Source organism: Drosophila rhopaloa, unplaced genomic scaffold, assembly GCF_018152115.1.
Source record: "Drosophila rhopaloa isolate 14029-0021.01 unplaced genomic scaffold, ASM1815211v1 contig_178, whole genome shotgun sequence".
NCBI classification, from domain to species: domain Eukaryota; kingdom Metazoa; phylum Arthropoda; class Insecta; order Diptera; family Drosophilidae; genus Drosophila; species Drosophila rhopaloa.
Genome location: NW_025335059.1, coordinates 10896741 through 10921009, shown reverse-complemented (window position 1 = coordinate 10921009; position 24269 = coordinate 10896741). Strand labels below are relative to the sequence as shown.

At 38.0% G+C, this 24269-nt stretch overlaps 3 protein-coding genes across 6 annotated transcripts in view; 2 read left to right on the top strand and 1 right to left on the bottom strand.

Moving 5' to 3' along the window:
- Positions 1-14384, bottom strand: part of LOC108043120 — a 59748-nt gene extending 45364 nt beyond the window's left edge. For 3 of the 4 annotated variants that reach the window (XM_044459094.1, XM_044459095.1, XM_044459097.1), the window contains exon 1: positions 13493-14384. In XM_044459094.1, coding sequence (XP_044315029.1) covers positions 13493-13858 — 366 coding nt within the window. In that variant the 5' untranslated portion in view covers positions 13859-14384. Of the gene's footprint in view, positions 1-4436; positions 4504-5044; positions 5170-13492 lie in introns of those variants that run through there. The other variant, XM_044459096.1, reaches the window with a different exon arrangement.
- Positions 731-8900, top strand: LOC108042739. The gene is given in 4 exon segments (XM_017121168.2): positions 731-2674; positions 7865-8266; positions 8268-8584; positions 8643-8900. Coding segments are annotated over 4 exon segments (2700 nt in total). The 5' UTR covers positions 731-886; the 3' UTR covers positions 8836-8900.
- A 656-nt stretch (positions 14385-15040) lies between the features above and the next one.
- Positions 15041-24088, top strand: LOC108044498 (ubiquitin-conjugating enzyme E2-17 kDa). The gene is made up of 5 exons (XM_017123532.1): positions 15041-15416; positions 18923-18986; positions 22211-22242; positions 22954-23137; positions 23199-24088. The coding sequence occupies exons 1-5, from the start codon at positions 15393-15395 to the stop codon at positions 23336-23338; spliced, it is 444 nt and encodes a 147-aa protein (XP_016979021.1). The 5' UTR covers positions 15041-15392; the 3' UTR covers positions 23339-24088.
- The last annotated feature ends 181 nt before the right edge of the window (positions 24089-24269 follow it).

The following is a 24269-nucleotide window of genomic DNA, read 5'->3' as shown; positions in this document are numbered from 1 at the left end:
CCGGCTAAGAGTCGAATGTTAAACAACCAGACAAAGTGCAAATAACGGGCTTTTTATTTGGCTTTTTCAGGACCTCAAGGTTAAAACTTGCCTACTATATCTTTTAACTGCACTCTATTATTCAGACAGCTGTGGCAAATGCATTTGCGTTCTAAGCAAACAAAACAATAACTGCGATGAGTTGGACAAATTGCGCAAGTGAATGAATCAGTCTACTGAGCGACTGTCAAAACAGAATGGAAATTTCAAAGAAAAAATTGGCTGATATGAGCACTCGGCACAACAAACAACTGAGTATATGTAAGAAAATTTGTATTGGTTTCCGATGTAGGTTGTGATAAGGCTCTCAATTCTCAACTTCTTTTCCAAGGAGTGTTTTAAATGGTACAATTATTAAAATAATTTATTTATTATTTAAAAATCGTTTGAAAAAAAACACAATCTAAAATATAAATAACACTATAAAGTAATATCTTTCTTTTGGTTTTAACTGTTTAGACTTGACAGATACAATTTTAAATATATTTTATTTTGTTTCCTCAAATTTGTTTTCAAAATTCGGACATACGCCGGAAATCTTTGCCGGAGGGCGATCCTCTGCAATGTGTCCCGATGTCCTAGTTCCCTATCGATGCTAATATGTCGCTGCAATGCTGGCCATTGCAAAAAGAAGATGGTGAGTCGACACTGGATTCGTTAGTCCATCACTGGCCAGACAAATCTCCTCTAGGAACCATCGAAGTTCAGGCTGGACCGCGGACCCTTCTTTTCCCAGCTGGACTACCAATCTCGGCTGCAGTTCCAAGCACCCGCTCTAAGGTTGCCCCTCAGTGGCATAATATGCACCATTGGACCCTCATCCAACTGTCCTGAAGTTCTCCTGGAAATGATCCATGCCGGGATGCGGGTGGTGCGTATTAACTTCTCCCACGGCACCCACGAATACCATTGCAAGACGATCCAGGCGGCGCGCAAGGCCATCTCCATGTACGTGGAGCAAACGGGTCTGCCCAGGACCGTGGCCATTGCCCTGGACACCAAGGGTCCGGAGATCCGGACAGGAAAGTTAGCCGGTGGCAGTGACACCGCCGAGATCGAACTCAAGGCCGGCGACAAGATCACGCTGAGCACAAAGAAGGAGCTGGAGGCGAACTGCACCAAGGAGAAGATCTACGTGGACTATCAGCGATTACCTTCCGTTGTGAAGCCTGGAAACCTCATCTTTGTCGACGACGGCTTAATTGCCCTAATGGTAAAGGAATCCACGGCCGATGAGGTGATCTGCCAGGTGGAGAACGGTGGTAAACTGGGCTCCCGCAAGGGAATCAATCTACCTGGCATTCCGGTAGATCTTCCCGCCGTAACCGAGCAGGATAAGCGGGACCTCAAATTCGGTGCGGAGCAGCAGGTGGACATGATCTTTGCGTCGTTCATCCGCGATGCCAAGGCTCTGACCGAAATGCGCCAAGCACTGGGACCGAAGAGTGAACACATAAAGATCATCGCCAAGATCGAGAACCATCAGGGTCTGGCCCACATAGACGAAATTATCCGCGAGTTCGATGGCATAATGGTGGCTCGCGGCGATATGGGCATCGAGATTCCAACGGAGGATGTGCCGCTGGCCCAGAAGTCGATCGTGGCCAAGTGCAACAAAGTGGGCAAGCCGGTGATCTGTGCCACCCAGATGATGGACTCGATGATGACCAAGCCGCGACCCACACGTGCCGAGGCCACGGATGTGGCCAATGCGATCTTCGATGGATGCGATGCCGTAATGCTGTCCGGCGAAACGGCCAAGGGCAAGTATCCGGTGGAATGTGTGCAGTGCATGGCCAGGATCTGTGCCAAGGTCGAGGCGGTTCTATGGTACGAGTGTCTGCGGAACAGCCTCAAAAGGGAGATCAGAACCAGTGCCGCCGATCACATTTCGGCGGTGACCACAGCAATCGCAGAGGCTGCCACGGTGGGCCAGGCCCGGGCAATAGTGGTGGCCAGTCCGTGCTCCATGGTGGCCCAGATGGTCAGTCACATGCGGCCACCATGCCCCATCGTAATGCTCACTGGCTGTCAGTCCCAGGCGGCCCATTCCCTGATCTTTCGAGGCGTGTACCCACTGCTCGTCGAGGAAATGGTCCACGGTAGCTTTAACTTTCGATGCATCATTCAGTCGGGCTTAAAGCTAATAGCCAAGTTGAACATTCTCGAGCCAGGGCAAATGGGATCGATGGTGCTGGTTAATGCCATGTCGGCGGACCAGATCACCTTCCGCCTGTTCCACATCCGACAACAGACTACAGCCGAGCAGGATCAGGAGGAGCACTGTCGGAAATTAGCCCTCGAACAGCGGTGCAAAGAGATGGCTCTAAAGAAGAAATGCCAAAAGCTGAAACCGGAGCAAGATTGCCAAAGAAAGCGCGAGGAGGAGGAGTGTAGTCAGAAAAGACTGACAGAAAATTGTGCAACATCCGAAGAAAATTTAAATGTCTGCCCGAAGAAGGAATGTCCGCAGAAGGACGATTACACATCGAAATGCAAACAGTTGAAAAAAGAAAGACAAGCGCAAGCGGAAGCTGAGAAAAAACGGAAAGAAGAATCTGAAAAATCCTGTGAAGCGAAACCTGTAAGCTGCAAATTAGTAAAAATCGACGAATGCGAGGAGCAGTCTGAAAAGGTCAGTATATTTCTACTATTTTGATGTCAAGGATAGAATTATTGACTTAAGAACATTTTCTTTTGAATTAATATCTTATTAAAAAGGTGTGTTTTAAACATAAACCAATAAGCATAAAAAAGAGAAGGGTTATAGAGATCAGCTTTTAACAATACGATTTCAAGAAATCATTAGGCCCCAAAGCTGTACATTCAAAAATAGTTTTCAGTGGTGTATGGTAACAAAGCTCAACAGTATATCTTCGTACACTTCCCAAAAGCTTTCGCAATAAGAAAACGTTTTTAATTAGTTTTGCTCTCCATTTTATTTATGCTCTTTTTTATATCCAGATAAAGCAATAAGCTACAAAAAGAAAACAAAAGTCAAAACCAAACGTGTAAAATAAAAATGAAAAAGAAAGGCACCAATTGGGTTGAGAACTTAATTAACCAACGTATGGCTAAAACAAGTTGCATTCTATGTTTTTGTTTTTTAATTTAGCTTAAAATATAAAATGGACAAAGCTTTGGCGACAATTTCCCCGAACAAACAAAAAAAGGAAAAAAGCTGAATCAAACAATAATATAAAAAAGCGAACAAAACGCAGCCAAAACAATTAAAAATGCCAACAGAGCAGGGCAAAAATTAAACAAAGAAGGCAGAAACACAAACCCACACACACAAAGACCCCAAACAATGTTTCCCAGATATGAGGCGAGTGGAATACAATAATAATTGCTATATAGCAAACTGACTTAACGCGGGGAGTTAAACCGAAAAACCCGCATGGAAATGGCTCTAGTTGAATAATATATATTTGAGTACCAGAGGGGTGTGCTTTCAACCGAGTCAAGACCGTGCATAATCAATCCGAAATGAATGACACAAGTGAGTCGAGTAGAACTCGAGAATAAAATAATAACAGCCTCTTAAGATCTCTAAACGAAGTCCCAGTAGTTGGCTTGCATACAAATTACCGTCTTGTAACAATTAAAAATGAACCCGTAGTTAGCTATCTTCTTAATTAACAAGATAAATATAGTGAGGAGCGAAAGAGGTAGTCTCTCTGTCTTGGTCATTTCGTAGCTTGTCTATGTAATTAGCTAAGTAATGCAGAAGGTTACAGAAGAGGTTGTCCAAATGGGGTGGTTAAAAAAATTGCAATGAAAAAAATATGCAGGCAGGGATTGGGGTGGTATGGTATGTGCAGTAAATTATTCGTGTTGGGAAAGGTTATTAGCGGAATGCGGGTGTATCAGAGGTGGATGAACTTAGAATCTAAACCTTCAAGAAAGGAAATACATTTATTGTTTAAAAATAAATATTTAATTCGTTAGTCATATATTGATATAATAAGTCTGGAAAACGACTAATAAACATTTGATACACATACATGTATTATTCATGAATAATACCGGCACTTTAATATTATTATCAAAGAAGGAATATGGGCTTTTCCATAGGCCTTGTTTTCCCTTGTTATATTTCTAAAGCATTTTAGTAATATCATAACCATGGAATTGATATTTTTAAAATATTTGTTATTGTAAATGCCAGAGAAATAAAATTATAGATCGGATCGATCATCACAACACAATAACCAAAAAAACCTTCACCAAACTAAAAAAAAAATTTAAACATTCACAAGAAATACATCATTAAATTGATCGGATTTAAAGTGATTTCGACTTCCGCTAGCAGTTTCAGAAAACTGGTGTGTGAGGAATTCAATTTATCAAAGCTTATTTGGGTTATATGAACTAGAAGGCTTGAAAATACGCACCATTTATCTAGTTAAATCTCATTTAAAACGGGTCTCGGCAGAATGTGGAAAACGCTGTAAAGCATGCCTGTTGGTTGGTTGTCCGAAAATGAAAATTGATTAATCCAAATGAAAGCGCTGCACCGTCTAAGTGGGTTTATTTAGGTTTTATTTACTGATATTTTCGACTGCGGAATCATTTGATTTCTCTGATATGGTCACAAGTCACTTTTCATTTTTTTTTTGCCAACACACGGAGATAAATATTTTTCGGTTTTGCTATGGGGAACTTTCGGGCAGTTGCGTTAAAAATTTCACTTTTAGTGCCGGGGTTTCGTAATACCTGGCACAACAACTTGATATATTTTATTGATTATTTAGTATGCAAAAACAGAGCCGATCTCTTGGTTTTTATTTATTTTCTGTGTGCCCGGTTTTAATTATACCGAATCGAAAATGTAGAACGCGATCGAAGCGCGTCTTCGCATCACACAGATACAATTCACCGACACTCGCGATGAGAATAAAGGTTGTGAAGTGATTCAGCTCCCCGAGATCAGATGACGCAGAATCTGCTCTTTGTTTGGGGCCCTTGAACACTCGTATTTGTTATGTATATATTTGCTTACAAAATATTGTAACACGTGTGCTAGGCAGAAGAATATGCGTGTATCTCGCAGATGATACAATTTCAGTACTAGATACGACGAAAAAAATAATCCAGCAAAGCGATATCGCGTTGTACGCCGCTCTGCAATTGTTTGACAACTAAAGGAAAATACTGCCAGAGTCTCACTCTCCAACAGCTGCGAGCCGATAGCTGAGTTTTGCTGAATGAGATACATTTACAGAGAGAGAAAATGCGGTGGAGAGTACGGCTGAGCAAGAGCGAGAGTCGAGTGAAACTCTCTAGCGGCTAACTGCTAGCCCTGACAGCTGCTAGCGCTTTGCTGTCATGAGTCATGTGAGCGTTGAGTGGAAAACGCAAAAGAAACTTGGTCTAAGTTTTGGTTCCAGCAAAGTTTTCATACCAATTTTCAAATATAAATAAACTTCCCCTTAACAACTCTATATTAAAAATAGGCTCAAAAACAGTGGTAAACTATTTCTTGAAAAAAACAATACCTTTTCCTGGTATTTATAATTTTGAGTGAGTAATTTTTATTCAGCCAGCTGAATAAAGAGCAGTCAGAAATTGAGAGTGAGCAAAACTCAGGGACACAGAGTGTTTTCAAGCACTTAAGAGCATTATCGTGTATCAATGCACAGCCTGCATCTGCTGCATCATCTTCGGCTTTTCATTTTTGAGGATCCTATCATCGCAAAGGTTATTTTCCCTCCAGACTCACGCTTGTTTTTATTTGTTTACGCACTCTGTTTGTTCGGTGCGTTTAATTTCTAGGTAAACAATCGCCACTTAGGGCGCCCGCTTAGATGTAATCAATTACAGATAATTAAGACAGAACTCCACGAGGAGCACAAAAGAAATAAAGAAATCAAAAGAATGCAAGCGTGTAAAGTGTGGCAAAGGGTAATGCACTGGGCCAAAGACACATAGCAGACAGCAGCAACATCGGTCAGCAACAACAAGTTGGAACGGATACCGAACTATAAATTACCCGGTACTAAGATCATTATTTTGACTGATCCATAGAAAGTTATATAGTACTACATTCTTCCTGAGTGTTTATTTATTATTATACATTATTTAATTTTGTATATTATTACATAATGTCCTTATTTTGGAGTTTTAAAGGACAAGTTCAGTTGTCTATAATTCTGAATCCTCACCGGTCAACTGTGAGTACTATTAGTTCTATATCATTATTTATTCTGATCGTTATTAAATTTGGGACATTCTTAGTATATTTGTAGTTTTTAGTATATAGTTTTTAAGAATGGATGTCCATTTATATCCACTGCAGATTCTGTTACATATCTCTGCTCGAATGTAGTATACCCCAGTAACTACGAACCACGGGTATAACAACCGAGCAACTCATTAGTTTTTATTATGGTTGTTGCCATTGGTGTTGATGTTGCAGAGCCATATGAAGGAGAGGAAAAACTGCCATGGACAAGTACAGTAAAAGACCAAAGCGGGGAGACGACGCTCGAGTGACCCACTGTCCAAGTGGACGGCCTTTCTTATCTATCTCCACCTCCCTCCCCCCGCCAGCTTAATTACACGCCAAGGAGTCAAGAGAGAAACACAGTCGCGTACTAATATCATACTATATACGAGGAGTACGTAGAAGACACTCCACTCCATTGGGGTGCGAGTGGGACACATGAAGGGCACAACACACAAAAACCAAGTTGCCATGGCACCACCGCAAAAGGTTTAATCAATGACCCGCTCGCACTCTCAAAAGAAAAACAACTTGAGTTTAAGTTGGTTGTTTATGGAAATTGATAAGACAAACCGTAGTGGTAAACCTTTGGTTTTACGGCCTTTCATTTCCATACACTTTTTAAGTGCCTCTCCATGGCTACCAAATCAAAATATGAAAAGCAAAACAATAGTTAATTATATCTACCACACATGTATGTTTTTATTAACGAAGATAATAGATAGACATACATAGATGTTTGATAAATTCATGAAATCTAAAAAATGTGTGATGAGATTGTTATGGCATTATTTCGTAGCAATATATTTACGAATTTGATAAGACAACTGAGATAAATAATTACAGTTAAAATTTAATAGCTAGGTTTGGATTGCAAAAAATTAATTTTCCTTTTTATTGAAAATATTTAATATCTTGTTAAAATTTTTAAAAAGTTGTAGACGCAATATACATACATATATTATGTGCTATTTATAAAATAATAAAATAGTGTATAATTAATATTCTAAAAAAATAGTATATTTACATTTATTTATATATTTTGATTGATTTGTTTTTTTTTCATATTCCAAATAAAATGTATTTAACACATCAGAAGACTTAAACAAAATATTTGTTGAAATAGGAATCAACTAGCTCTAGTTAATTTAAGTGTGGCTGAAAATTTTGCACAATCATAGATGATGGAGCTTACCTCAATAATTAATTTAGCCTATATTTTTGTGTGTTGGTGTCATAAGCTGATAACAGCTTTATATAGCATACGGCATGTATTGGTGCGAGAACCTCTATAAAAGCATTTCAACTAACGCGATTCAATTCAGTTTGCGTACGTTAGAGCTGACTGAAAAGTGTTCAACGGTTTTCGAGCACTCAATAATTAATAAATCTCAAAGGTGAGAAAAAAAGAAGAGAGAGTGTCACATTCATGTGCAATTAAATTCCAAAGCGCTTGTTGTTTATTTTATACTGTGTATAGAAACTTAATTACTATATAATACGTTTCGGTCATTGTTTATGTAATTATCAGCTTTGAAGAGTAAACTAAATAATACAAAATTAAAAACGATGATTATAATATATTTCAAATTTCAGATGTCATACAAGGTTGAAGCTATTCCCGGTTCCCATGCCGGTCTGGGCGAGGGACCCCACTGGGATGTGGACACCCAGAGTCTGTACTACGTGGACCTCGATTCTGCCGGCATTAATCGCTACGATTTCAAGCAGAACAAGGTGTACAAAGCGAAAATCGAGGGCGAGACCTTCGCTTCCTTTATCCTGCCGATTGACAAAAAACCGCAGGAGTTTGCTGTTGGTTGCGCTCGTCGCGTTTCCATTGTCAAGTGGGATGGAGTCTCAGCAGTGGCCAAGGTCGTGCGCACCCTATTCGAGGTTGAATCGGATCTGAAGGACAACCGAATTAATGATGCCAAAACCGACCCGAACGGACGTTTTTACGGTGGCACCATGAGCGGCGAAGGCGACATCTTCAAGCAGTGGTCTGGGTAATCTTTACAGCTGGCAGGCCGGCGGTCAGCCAAAGCGCCTTAGGGAAAAGGTGGGCATCTCCAATGGCCTGGCCTGGGATACCAAGGCCAAGAAGTTCTACTACGTCGACACAAACAACTTCGAGGTGGTGGCCTATGACTACAATCAGAGCACCGGAGACGTAAGCAATCCAAAGGTCATCTTCGATCTGAGGAAAATCCGTCCAGAGGGTCCATTGTACCCCGATGGCATGACCGTGGATACGGAGGGAAACATCTATGTGGCCACCTTCCACGGAGGTTCCGTATTCAAGGTCAATCCAAGGTGAGTTTAAAGTTTCATATTCCAAGATGAACATTGAATAACTGGTAATTTAATGCAGCACCGGCAAAATACTTCTGGAAATTAAAATTCCCACCACTCAAATCACTTCGGTCGCCTTTGGAGGTCCCAACTTGGATATTCTGTATGTGACAACAGCCCAAAAGTTCGACGTGCCAGACCCTGCTGGTACCACCTACCAGGTCACTGGTCTGAATGCCAAGGGTTACCCCGGCGTCAACTTGAAGATCTAAGTCAAAGACTACCTGTATAAAAGAGTTTAATTAAATAAGCAAGAGTGTACTTGTAAGAAGTGATACAAATTTGCATTTTATATTTATCTTGGATTTTTATGTTTTTTCCCAAATGTTAGAATATTTGTATAGGTTTATTAAGCTACTCTTTCCTTTCTAAAGCGTACATATGAAAAATAGAAATTATCTTTCGTGGTTCATTTTTTTTTTCATTTAAAAAGATTCAGCAATACAAATGTATACAAAGGTCTACAAATTATAAGCTATATAAATAATAATATATTAATAATAATCCCCTTAAAGAGAATATTATAATTGCAGTCTATAAGTCGAAATGGGCCGGATCGACGACTATATCATATCGCTCCCATAAGAACAATAGGAAAATTAAAAAAATAAATTTATACAAATAATAAATAACAATAACAATAACAAATAAACAATGATAAAGAGTTTTATTAGTTATTATTTCAAAAATAAGATTTTGATCAGACGACTATATCATATATATGACATAGAAACGATCGAATACTGTATTAAAAATTGTTCTTAAACAAATACGAATAAAAATCAAAAAAATAGAGTTTTTTTTAGAATTATATTGTATTTCTGAAGGGTATATAAACATTTGCTTGCTGACGCTTATTACCTTTTTTGTTTCACATTTAAAATGTAATAATGTTTGATTCTCTTCTTGTTTTTCAATAAATGTGTAGACCAATTTAATTAGTCTTAAATGATTATGAATTATCAAATAAATATCAAAATATTAACAAAACAAATAAACATATTATTTGCTTTGAGGAATACTAAAGAACCTTCTGGTTCCAAGCGAGATAAGCGAGAACCACTTCACCAATAAATGCTTCTTTGTGAAATTGATATAATAGCAACGCTACGCCCTTGGTCTTTTTTGTAGGGCAATCGGTTTCGATTAAATAGGGTCTGCTGTGGTTTATTTACTGGCATTTACTGAAGTACTTTTATATATCTCCTTAAATTGCCAAACATATAAAGGGAGATACAATACTTAGGTTAGGGGGCTTGTTCAGAGCTTGTATTTGCTGGATGTTTACTGTTCTATGGAAGATTTTAGAGGCCTAATCTAATCTTAAATAAACTGCGAAATCATTTGCTGTCAAATTCCAATCATGTTTGCATTTTAAATAACACTTAAATTATTTTAAGATTTCTTTTCTTTGGAGTTTTTATTTAAAAATATTTAAGCCTATACAACAAAATTCAATTATAGACAGAAATAATCAATATTTTTACCGGCCAGAGGAATAATTCTTTTAAGCTAATATTTGTTTTATTTATCTTATCGCTCTTTGCATATTTAAGATAACCAAATTACCCGTAATTAGTAATCTGAATCGCGCTTAAATTAAAAGTTTTCGAATATGAATAATATGCCAATAAAATCAGCAAATCCCTTTCAAAATCAAAACATTTTTAATAAATAGCAATCAATCGCTTCAAATACATTTTACCCCAATAAATAAAATATGTGAAGCAATTGAAAGAGGCCACAATATTGATTGTAAGTGAAATGTAAACTGTGTCTAGGAAAAAGTTGTGGGAATCAAGGAGGTCCCAAGGGGCAAGTCCAATCAAAAATATATTTCTAGTGAAGTGGAAATGAAGGGCGAGGGGAGATGTGAGATCGTTTCGACAATTGTTTGCGCTGCACCCAAAACAACTGTCTCACAATATATGGGTAATAAAAGATACATTTATTTAGATACAGATACAGTATCCATATGCGCATTGTTTGACAACACGAGAATGCCACACAGACTGATACAGATCCAGATACCAAACACATATGGCAGCAATAAACATAAAGAAAGAAAAGAGATGGGGCCGCAAACTGAAAACTGTGGACTGGAACCTGCCACTTAAACCGCAATCAGAAACAAAATTGATTTAAATTTGAAAATGTAAACAACACCCGACATAGAGGGCAAGAAAAAAAGGGGCTGATCTAACAGCAATGCAGCGTAATTGTATTATAACAACAGAGGCTGAAACTTTCAGTTCATGACCGACAGTGGTCACAGTGTTTAAGAAAAGTAATGGCTATTCAATGCCCTATTTACACTTTTTGGTCCACCTGGAAAGGGCAAGATAAATATTGAAATATACAACAACTTAGTTCTTATAACATGGAATTTTTTAAATTTGATTTTATACAAGCTATCAACAAGTTTCCTGATCCACTGTATTTTCAAAATATCGCCCACGAACATTCCTAACATATCGGATGGGGCATGACACATACGATTATGCCACACCCACTGGACATTTTTCGGAAAACCCACGGTAGAAAGCGCTTACACCAGTAAAGAGTGTCAAACGATCTGATCGTCAAGTTTGAAAAGAAAGCATGAGAAATATGTAAAGAAAATATTTGAAATGCAAATTGATTTTCTATTTAATTGAATAATAAAACTAATATTGGAGGTAGGTAATAAAAAAAAGGTTTACTAGATATTACAACTATATGGAAATTTAATGATGTGACTGATTTTTATGGGCTGCCCAACATTGGTTGAACATGTCATTTTATTTATTAAACTATGTGACTAAAATGGTTAATATTTATGTGTTGCTTGTTTTAACATTATGGTTTATTATGTTATAGCATTTATTTTTTTTAACTTTTTTGTACCATGCACATTTTACAGATGAAAAGGAAATAGATTTTTAATGAAAAACTAACAAAAAACAATAAGAAAATAAAAGTACATAAAAACACTTTTATACGCTTTACATAATTAGCCTTTTGCTCTTTTCATTCTAACATTTTAGATAATCCACTATAAAAATTAAAAAAAAAAGTATTAAAATATAATCCATTAAAAAATAATAAATAAATAGAAGGATGTAGAAATAAAATTGCATTGTTTTTTTTTTGCCAACTCGGTGCGTAATTAAAGTTTTTTTTTATATGGTAAGGAAATAAACAATAGGATGTCTCCGGACATAGCCACCGATTTTTCCAGCCAGTAAAATTGTGAATAGCTTCGGAAAAAACCGAGGCGGGGCGAAAAATAGTGGCAAACATTTTTCGGGAGCTTTGCTGGCTTTTGTTGTCTGCCTTGGCCGTCCGTTAATGAAGCTTATGAGCAGTGGCGCACAAGTCGCAACTCACTGAACTGCAACAAAAATAACAACCACAGGCACAAGTGAAGCGTTGCAGTGCGCGACAGAGAGGGAAGTCTGCGGCAGAAAGAGAGAACGAACCGTAAGCGGGAGGCAACAAAGGAGAGCGCTTCGCCAGTCAATGGCTGCACCTGTAACCACCTGCCCATACCGCCCATCCCGACCATCCCGCCCCCTCTCGACCGCTCCCCCTGCCACCTTCCCCTCTCGCCACCGAAAATGAGACAAAGCACAGTTACGCTCGGCTTTGGCGGTTGGCTCATTAATGTCTGACACGTTTGAGCGATCACCGCAGTGCAGAAACTCGAAAAAGATACTGATATAAATACAGAAACAGCCCGAAAAAAAACGCAGAGTAAACATTTTTTAAACCGCTTTTGATTAACATTAAAAACGCATTTTTAATGGAGATCTGATTCTGCATGCACCGATTTTCGAGAGGAACAAAGAGGCGAAGAGGAAGGGTGCGGGAAGTGCGGTAACCAAGCAGAACTTTAAAAGTTAAATACAGTAGTTATAAGCTAGAACAAAGCAAACATGTACAGATCTTTTTTAGAAAAACTTGTATGAACCGTCAGATTTAAACTGAGGAAATATGTTATCTGCAGATTTTTTAAAATATTTATTATATAATAAATACAAAAAACATGTATATATAAAAGTAAAATCAAAATAAAATATTATTTAGCCTAACTAAAATTGTAATTATTTTTATTTTTCCTTTAATTTTTATAAATTGGACTCCAAATAAGAAGCAAATATCGTGATCCCCTAACCTAGTGTTTACTGTTGAAATAAGCATTGGGCGGGAATTATAAATTCAGATATGGCACGACTCAAGCTGAAAGTGCAGCGGAAGTGATCCATTACGCAAGTTCAGAACGGAAAGAGCGGGTGCCACTGCTCGAAAAAGAGATGTAGAGAGGAAGGTGGAAATAGGTAAAACCTTTAGGGTGTATTATTATTTTAACCACCAAACCAGGCCCAACTAACTAATACTATATATTACTTCATGTCGCATTTATAATAAAAGAATAGTGTTTTTTTTTGTGAAAGTATGTACTATACTGTATGTAAGGAAGCGTTTATTAACACTTGTGATGGTGGTTTAGATTATCAATATTATGTTACTCGTAATCCAAAAAAAAAAAAGGGGAACTATTTTTATGAATGTTGTATTTGGGTATCAAAGCAGTCGAGTATGGTTGCGTTTCCAGAAATTGAATTGAATATTTTCTATCAAGGATTGATTTTTTGGAAGGTTGTTATTGCAGTTTACGCATGTATTAATAAGATCAACAAATAATATTGTAGTAAAAATAGCTTTGTTTGTAACCATTTTTTTTATGTAAATATATTTTAAGTTAGTGTGATCAAACTTTGTATTTTTGATATTTTTAACTTTTATGTGGATGTATCAAATTCTGTAGAGATCGTTTAGTTCCCTTAGGAGTTATATATAAAATTGTAAAGCATAAATCAAACTCACCTTATGACTGAATGCGGCTGCCTCTTTGGCCACGCCCACCCCGTCCGCCGAGTGGGCGTGTGTCGATGGGGAGGTCGCGTAAACGAACAGCGGCAGCGAACTGAAGTTCCGTTTGTCCTGGAAGCGGCGGCTGAAGAATAACGGCTTGTGGCATCCCGCTGCAGCGGCTAATATTGTTGTTGTTTTTGTTTTGTTGGCTGCCGCTGCTTCTTCTTCCCTGTGCAATGTTGTTGTTGTGGCTGCTGCATTTGACGTTGTTGTTGTTGTTATTGTTTTTGTTGGGGTCGCCATTGGCGTATCGCAATTTTCTCGTATTACTGCTGATTCTTCTTCGCTGCAAATTGTTGTTGTTTTTGTTGTTGGCATGACTACAATTACTACTATAAATCGAATATAAATATTTCGACGAAGGCGGGGGAGGTGCTGTGGGCGTGTCCCTGCAGCTGCTGGCGTCCTTTATAGTTGTTCTTGTTGTTGTTTTTTAGGGCCTTAGCATTATCCTCCTCCATTTTTATGGGTTGGTAAGAATCAGCGGAATATACCGCTTGCCAACAATTTAGTAGCACTTGCACATTATCGCGTTTATTTCGGGTTTATTCGCAAAAATAAAGTGTAAATTCTTGGTCATACAAATGTGTGAGTTTTGTGTAAAAATGCACAAAAAAAACGCACGGAGCCGATTGCGGGGGTGGGAGCGAGATGGCGATACACGAGCGAGTTAAAGAACACAAAAGTATACCAAAAAGCCAACCAACCAAAGAAAACACTGGCACAACCCTAAGTAAGCCAAAAAACAGGCAAAACAGTCACTAAAATTAAGTAAATTACTTAATTAACAAGCACTTTTTGTTTAAAATATTTTGCAGACAGTGGAAGTGTGACCATGGCTAACAAGGCCAAGCAGAAATACCAAAAAATACCAACGGCCTTTGCCATATATCGATAGAACACAGAGTTGCAAGCGATTAGTAGGCAGTGTTGGTAAGTGCGCCAACCACGACCAGCAGCCCTGCCAGATCAGCGGACTGGGTAAATTTAAATTTGGAAATAACGCTTTGACAATTATGCAACCCAGTAGCTAGTCTGTGATATGTCACACACTCCGGATTAGCAAAGGATCAAAATTGCTCAGTAAAAACATTCCGGCAGCCAGCAACACTTTACGTTGTGTGCTAACAAATCAACAAATAAATTGCAACGTTTTTGCGCACGCAACGCGGAAAAGGACTTAGGAGAAAAGACAAGACACCTTCTTGCTGCCGGTATCGCATCATTCGCACCAAAACCATTTAAAGTGAGTTGAAATCGGAATGTTTTAGTTTTTATTATATACTAATCAGTTGATTCCTCCCACCAAGGAGCTGCCACCTAATCGATCTGGCCACTCCGCATGAATCGGATATATACGCAACGCTAATGCTTGTCTAGCTGTACTGCTCTTTTGGACTGCCGTTTTACAACACCGCCACCACTTCCGCACACTATTCATCTTGCTCTCACAAACGCTTTGTCAACGGGACAGTCATTCGCTGCGGTCAACTCTTGTACGGCTGTCTCACTTGCACACGCGCTCGAAAGGCCCCGCATTGATTGGAAAAAAATAATCATCGCCGTAGTCTTCGTCGGGTCGCCGTTTATACTCGCAGTGCGCTGGTGCTGCTTTATTTCGAGACAAGGGACACAATACCAAGAGAGCCATATTTAAGCATCAAAGTTCTTGAGGCGCAACGCAGCTTTTGTGTTTCGTTTTCGTTCAATTCTAAGCAAGCAGCAGGAGATATATTGAAAATCCAATTCTGTGCGAAGAACAAAAGAAATACGCGAGACACCAACACTAGCAAACCACGATCCAACCAAACACACACACACACAACCCAGAAAATCAAATTTCAATCAGAAAATGGCGTTAAAAAGAATCAATAAGGTATGTGAAAAAAAAATTTAAAAACTACGAAACGGTTTGAAAAACAAAAACTTTTTGGGCCAAGCCGAATTCAAAGTAGAGAAAAGTGTGAACAGACATGAATTTCTTCGGGCGAAAAAATTTTATGCAAGAAATGTGAAACGTATGTAGGTACACGACGAAAAGTAGAAGAACAAGCAAGGCAAAACCGAAAAGAAGCGTGCTTAAAGCAAGGGGAAAAATAGCTGGCGTTACATTAATTAATAAGTTTCTAATTAGAAGGAGATTAGAAATTTTAGGGTGGTGAAAAAGGGCTGAGGATGTGTGCGTGTGGTGGGCAAGGCAACGTGTGGTGCAGTCATCGTTTCCGTTACTTGTACGAGAGTGTGTGTGTGCGTTGCGTGCGTGAAAGTGCAATGCAAATGTGCATTGTTTGTGTGCCTGTGTGTGTGTGTGCCGGGCACCTGGATGCATTTACATTATTGCAACTACGGCGGAGTTTTCGCAGCTTTACGGGCGCTGTTACCCAATACACGCTGTACATGGCACTCGCATACTTTCTCACCCTCACACACACGCACACTGCCAGCGCCGCAGAAAGATCCAGCAAAAAATAAAACAGAGCAAAAGCAAGAAGCGTATAAAATTAACCTAACCCTACTTTTTGGGCTGATAATTTAGAAATAGTGTAGCCCCTAAGAATATAAATGTATATAGGTGGTGTCGCCTAGGTGTGCGTGTTTCGATAATTATTTTTAAAGTGCCTGCGCGGCGTTTGTCCTTGTCCAGTAATGATTTTTTTACCCTCAGTTTTATCGGAAAACGAAATGTTCAAGGGCTTAAAACACCCCTCTGTCGTAAAACTCTTAGAACATCTTGAAAAACATTAGAAATATCTTGCAGTTGTGAAAAATTTACTTGGCAAATTGGGATCTTTTTTTCGTTTTCAGCCGGTTATCATAGTCATACCCCCACCAACACACGCGCAAATCCAAAGTCTCGCCATCACTTGGCTCGCCATTGCAAGCCGTCTCGCTCTGTCCTTGGCACCTTCCCTTTGGTAGCGACAGCTGAGGCCTCTCTCTGTCTTCCTCTCACAATGGGGCAGAGCCAAAGAGAGCGCAAGTGTGTGCGTGCGGTGTTTAGTGTTGCAAAACTCTCTACAACCAAAAGGGGCCCCCAAATCATTAGTTATAAATTATAATTAAGCATAATTTACATACGAAATGAGCGGTGAACGCGGAATTTGTACATTATCTGTGCGTGTGTGAGCGTGAGAATAACGTTAAGTATGCTAGTGTGTGTCTGTGGGGGTCTGCTGACTGTCTCGACGTCGCGCTGCCGGCGTCAGCGTCATGGCCATTGAGTTTTCCTCGATTTTCGTAGTTTTCCCAACTTAAAATTCCTGGCTAAATGAAAACGAATTGGCAAACAGGAAATAAAAGTATATTTTGTAGTAACAACTTAACAAATCAAATACGCCCCCTCTTTTTTGTTGCAAATTCTTCAAGGTTTTTTTTTAGTTGGCCTCATTTGCCAAAAAAGAGAGTTAAAGAGCGAGAGAAAACACTCGGCTTAAACGCGGATCAAAACGCTTGGAAAATACACTGAAAAAGGGGCAGATCGAAATAAAATGGAAAAGTCAGGAAAATATAAATCTATAATATTAATATGTGAGTTATGATAACTTCTGATAAATTCTAAATTTTTTTAAGATGACATTACTAAAATCACCACCCTGCCCTAATTTTTTTTAACTTAGTACATTTCTCTATATATTTTAATATTCAATCAAATAGTTACAAAAAAATATAATATCGATCTGGCATTTATATCTAAAATTAATAACTATTCCAAAAATGATAAATGTCTGACTTTGCTCATCATATCATATCAATACTTCTTTTTGTGTGCGTGCTTGGTTTTGTTTTTGTTTTACATGTTTTGTCTTTTATGAGTCATAAGTCCTCCTACTCCAAACGAAAAAAAATAAATGTTACAATTTTTTGTAATTTATTTTTGCTCAACAGGTACAATTCTCGGAATGTGCGAGTGAGATGGGGCGAAAAGGCACGACGTTTTTCTTCTCGCGACGGCTATTTTTGTTGTGTTCCACTCAAATTTTGGGGTGCCGTTACAAATACACGCACACAACACAGAAGCTCTAGCTTCTCACTCTTTCTCCGTCTCGTCTTTTCACTTCACCCCTGAGCCGCGCTCTTCTTTCGCAGCTCATCTTCATTATTCTTTTTATATACATTTTTTTTTGCCGGTTTACCTTACACCTTTTTTCCCCCCCTATTTGTGCAAATGTGTGTGTGGGGGCAGCTGTGATAACTAAAGAAGCGTAAAGGAGAAGGGGGAGGCGGCCGCTCAGCTGTGTGCGTGCGTGTGTGCGAGTGCAACAGAGATGGAGCGAGTGGGCAGGGGGTGGGGCAGAGGGAGACAGCGCCATTTGTGGTCCGGGCCAACGAACTTGATTTTTCACGTCTCTCCCTCTCGCTTTGAACCGAACTCTCGCATAAAAATGTTTATTTTGTATCCCTATATTTCTGTTTTTAAATTCTGCATTTAAAATTTACCTCATTTGCATGCTAAACACACACACTAACACAACCCCTCGGAAAAATATAGAGATGTGCGTGCATTATAGACCAAAACAAAAGAACCGACAACCGGAAAACATAAGCAGATAGCCATGAAAAAATGCTCTTTTTGACTATTTATCATTCGGAAAACTGTTTTTGGGGTTCCTGTAATTAGAAAACCGGCTTTTGTTTAGGGTTTAGATCAGTGTAAAGTGTTTTTATTTTTAAAATGTATAAATCTAATAGAAAAGGAGGTTTCACACAATCAAAACTAGGATCGAATACGAGAATAAACAAGAAAGGAAGCAAACTTCGGCAAGCCAAAGTTTATATACCCTTGGAGTTATAAGAAATCGACTACATCGACTATATTACTAAAAACCATGAAGCTATGTCGATTTGGCGCTGCAATTTGCCATAAATTCTATGGCAGCTATAGATATTGTTGTCCGATTTTAATTGAATTAAAACCGTAATTCCATAATATTTAAATATTACCAAATAACAAAGAACAAAAAAAAAAATTAAAAACAACAAAGTTATAATTTTGTTGAATTTTTTTCCAATTGTTCCTATGGGAGCTATATGATATAGTCGTCCGATCCAGCTCGTTCCGACTTACTACTACCTGCAATAGAAAGACAACTTTTGGGAAAGTTTCAAGTATATAGCTCTAAAACTGAGGGACTAGTTTACATAGAAACGGACGGACGGACAGACGGACATGGCTAGATCGACTCTCCTGGTGATGCTGATCAAGAATATGACTCCTTCACTGCATTGTAAACTTTTGACTGAAATTACAATACCCTCTGCAAGGGTATAAAAACTATCGGATTGTATAAGTTCTCTAAAGTTTTGAAACATGAATATAAAGGTATCAAAAAAATATATTTCAAATTTAATCACTAATATCTGCAAATTTCTTTTGTTTAATAGGAACTGCAAGATCTGGGCAGAGATCCACCTGCACAATGTTCAGCCGGTCCAGTTGGAGATGATTGTAAGTATTGTCAACGTTCGTTCATCATCTTGAAGATTTGCCATGAGTCAGCCTCTTATGCTATGGAGCTATGAGCAAAGTTTTGATTTCACCACATCTTGTGGGGGCTGAGAAGGAAAAAAATATGGGAAATATTTGAGTTGCCCAATTTGAGTCATAAAAGGGTATATAAAATAAAAATATATAAAAAAACATACACCCACAGAAAAGAGATAGATTGTATTTTTGGTATTTCTATAGATAAGAATTAGAAGGAAACCACCCACATTATGAAATTCAAAAGAAAATAAGGGTTCTAGAGATATCTAAATACACTAAATGAACAAAAATAATAATAATAATAAAGCTCGTCTTGCCAAAGTCTATACATATTTCTCCAAATAGTTGTAGTAAAAAGCCCTCAAAAAAGACAGTCGCCGTAAGGACTTGCGACACGAAATTGCTAATGAAAAATTTAAATATTATCGATTGACCATCAACACGTCATAGACCTTATTCGTGACTAGGCATCTAACGTAGACATTTTATATTTTGTTTGTTCGCCAATTTCTGGTAACTTTTAGCTTGTCCCATGCTAATTTTGGATTCTTCTACGCTGAGTTTGGATTCAGTTCTTTATTTTGTGATTGCGACGGCCTCCAAACAGCTGATCGCCATGACTTAGTTCTGGTTTCGGAGCTTGTTGTTCTTTTTTTTCGCTGGTTTGAACTCGATTTTAAATTTAAGATGCCGACATGCAATTAGTCAACAAATTCACACTGGTTTTGGATCGGATTCACTTACTTTATAACACGTAAAGCGGTACTGAGCACAGACAACCGTTATTGAAAAGCCTCGAAAGAAGAAGAGGTGCCAGTCATATGGGGGTCACTCTCCAATGACGTCACTTAAAAGTGAAATCGTGTAATTACATCGCCTTGCTGAAGGTTCATATGTAGTATGGCCAAAAAAGCCGTGATATACTTTGTTAAAAATGAAATGAGAGAAAGAGGTCAAAAATTGAAGCACCTAATAGATAGATCGACAACCTTGTAAATAACTATATTTGTAGAATCATGTTCATTTGTATACTTTCTGTTTATTGAAGTGAAAATGTTATTAAGAAAAGCCAAAATAAAAACAATTTTTTTTCTTTGTGTTTCGTTTCCCTGTATCTCTGCTTGTCAGGAAGTGGAACTCATTCAAGTTCATCATAAAGTAGTAAATAATGCTAATTGTCATCGTTTGTTGATAATTGCGGGCAACCAAGCGATTTCACTCGATTTCTATTATCAGTATTTAATCGTCTTTGCTATAATTTATTTGTATATAAAAGTGTGATGTACATATGTACATCGATACACAAATTCATTTGAGTTAGTTCCGCAGATGTTATCATTTTGTCTGCATTATCATTCGGTGATTTTCAAACCCCTGCCTAAAAGTTCCGAACGACTGAAGTAAAAAGGAACGAATTGCAGTAAAGGGCGGGGCCTACTTTGGATTTGTGGTGTTGTTTACTTTTCTCCCGAGTGCAATGACAGCTCCCAATAGTTTTCGCTCAGTGTGGGGTTGTCTTTCCATTCGTGTTAGTTAAATTAATCCGTTGAAATCGAAGCACGCCAAAAGAAACCTTATGATTTAATCATACACTTAAAAGGAAAATTGATCGAATGCTTTTGAGCTAATTAAAATGGAGGCATCAAACATAGTTATTTAATCAATTAAGTAGTTGGTAATAAGTTGCAGGTTAGCTGTTGTTTATTTTAATACACATTAAAAAAATACTAGGTCTTGATACAGCATGAGCAATTAGATTGCAGATCTAGGCAAAGCTTTGTCTTATACAAATGCTCTGAGTAACCATAGCTTAACATTCCAAATAATAAACAACACAATAAAAAACATAAAAATATAAAATCGAGAAAAAAAATATTGTTCCAAAAATGAATATTAGATATATTTGCTTTGTTTCTTTCACTGCTTATTGGTTCCCCTCCGGGCTTTTATCGCTTTGCAATGAGCAGAATTTATTGATTATTGTTTAAGTGGCATAATCATGGCTGCAGCTACGAGATTACTTTTGTCTGAGCTAAAGCAAATACAATGCCGACGCATTCTCCGTACTCGAAATTCAACAGCAAATGGACAAATGAACATTTCGTGTAATTATGGTCAAGGCAGCAGCTGGTTACCGAGGGCCCCACTTTTCAGTTGCCAGTTCTCAGCCAACAAAGAGAGGGTTTCCCCAATCGTGTTCGTTAGCTCCCTAGGATGACATTGACGGTATTTTGCTGGTGGCTCTGTTTTGGCCATGGTTGTGAACCAATTGCCGCACTTTCCGAGCTCTCTCTCTTTTAATGCCGTTTACTCGCAGAGTACAAGGGTATTTATAATGCTCTGTTTGCAGGAGTCAAGGGTATGCTGTATTTGTGGATAAATACATGTATAAAAAGCAATCTCTCGTACATTACATGTAACTTTTACATTGAAATAATTATTTCAATACTCAAAAGAATGTTTATATTCAATTATTACTACAGTGTAAAGTTAATCTACAATTGAATTCTATAGCTATAGCTGAATTTTAAAACCTAATAATATGCAGTTGAAGGACGAACATGCAAGTTTAGTTTATTTTGGGAGGTAAGGGATTTTGATATTAGCCATAAAAATGCTTTACAGTACGGATAATACTTTAAGACGCAGTAGTTACAGGGTATTCGTTCGTAGATAGTCTCTTTATTAAAGCGTTTTTGTTTTTAGTTTCAAGGGAGAGAGACATTTGGTGCTTTACTGCTGCTGACGTCGCTGCCAATTGTCGGTGCCAAGGCTCTTTGGCTGGCATTGTTTGTTCTTTTGTGGAGGAATCGACAAAGAGCATGGCCATGAGAAAGGAAGTGGGTTGGTGGGTGGTACTGAGAGAGTGGTACGTTTATTTAGATGTGAGTGAGTGAGCACATACAGTAAGGCTTGGCCCAGTGGCACCAGGCAATCAAATAAATATACATCCAAGGATATTTAACATTTTCTAGCATTCCATTACCAATTGTAAATATGCATTATGTGATTACTGTACACACAGTCATTCAACTACAGGGCAGATATAGTTCTCCATACAAATCAAAACAAACAAACGTTTTACTGCAGTTGAATTTTTTGTTTGCTCTGTAGGGTTCTATCTCATTATCTTAAATGCGTTCTTAAAATTGTTTGATTAATGTACATTTTCTCTTTTCTTACAGTATTTCACTGGCAAGCTACAATAATGGGCCCGGTAAGAGAAATATAAGATCAAATGGATGGAGATCAAATCGCAGCTATAAATTGATCTTAATTTTGAGTCCAAATTAATTTCAGTTAATTTTTAGTTTAGGTTTGGATTGGTGTGTTCAATGTTGATATAGATAATTGCAGAATAAGGCTGTTCAGTTGTTTTAGCCTTTTTATCTTTTCTTCATGGTAAGCTTAAGTAGAAGAAAAAACGCAACCTAAAAAGGTTTATATTCTACTTTGAGCTTACCATAAAGACTCAAAAATATAATAATTACACTAGAATGTTAAGTTACCGCATTATATTTTTATATTTAGCTGATAGAGAGTGTATACAACTGATAAGCACGATGACTTAAAATAGTCAGTATGGATAGATAAGCGCATATAGTTAATTATACTGTTTTTGAAATATGTAATTGACTTTTGTTTACACAATATTCAATTTACAATGCTAATAAAAAATGTTTTCGCGGTCTGACGCGATGAATATTGAGTCATAATACTTAATGGAGGGAATACCTTATTAAAAATTATTTGTTTGAATTGGAAACATCAAATCATTTATTATTATAAATGAAAATGTGAGAAAAATGTATTAATTATATCGGTCACTTAATTTGTCAATTGAACCCAATCCATACCGACAAGTAAATTTGTTGAATTATTAACTAGCTTCACTGTTCTAATCTTCATTCATTTTATTTTCTTTCAGCCGGACAGCCCTTATCAAGGAGGTGTATTCTTCTTAACTATACATTTTCCAACAGACTATCCCTTTAAACCACCTAAAGTGGCTTTTACAACGCGCATATACCATCCAAACATTAACAGCAATGGATCGATTTGTCTCGATATATTAAGATCTCAGTGGTCGCCAGCATTAACTATTTCAAAAGGTGAGTTAACCTAAAGCTTTGAAATGACATCAAATCTAATAATACTCCTTTTTTCTTTCAGTCTTATTATCAATTTGCTCTCTACTCTGTGATCCCAATCCAGACGATCCGCTTGTTCCAGAGATTGCCAGAATATATAAAACCGATCGGGAAAAATACAATGAGCTGGCACGAGAGTGGACTAGAAAGTATGCTATGTGATGCGTTCCAGATTGCAGCAGTCCAACAGAATCAGCAAATTCAACATCAACAACAGCAGCAGTAAAAGCAGATGCAAATGCAAATGCGACAGCAGAAGCAACAACAACAGTAAAAGCAACAGCAACAGCAACAAAGATAACATCAACAGTTTACAATAGTCAGAATCAGATGAAGAGGAGCTGCAGCCGCGGCATTGTTAATGGCAATGGCCGCCGTGCGGTTGACCACAACAATAACCACAATATCAGCAGGAACTGCGGCCACAGCAGCAACAACCACAACACCAACAATCGCCACAGCAACATCAGCAACTGCAGCCGCAGCAACTTCAACATCAGAAACTGCAGCAGCAACAGTAGCAGCAGCAGCAACAAGATCAACAGCTGCCCCCGACACCTTTGCAGTCGCTGTCGCTGCTACCGCCTCCGCAGCGGCATTAGCATTAGAAACAGCAAGATTGGGAGCGGTACCAACAGCAGCGGCAACTGCCAGCGGACCGGAGGCCTTGCAGCAACAACATCAGCAGCAGCTGGAGCGACAACTGGCAGATTGGTGGCGGACTGGGAATAAGTGTGTTTTGACCGAACAGAAACAGAACAGCATAAACGGAAATAATTTAATAATAATTACTGAAAAATTATGTAAGCATTAAACATTAAAAGCTAGACAGCTACCAACAACAGCATCAACATAATAAGTTTAAATACAAAGAAAAACAAAACTACAAATAAAAATCAGCTGGAAAAATTATTATTATTATTATATTATATTTAAAGAACCGGAAAAATAAAAATTGCAAAAATTCAATTTAACATTCAAGCGCCAAAGTAAAGAAAGGTAGGGCTTTCAGCCACACTTGCTTTTTTTAAAATAAAATGTTTTTAATGAATGTGTGGTTTGACAACATATAGGGTTTCTACAATTTTGTCTC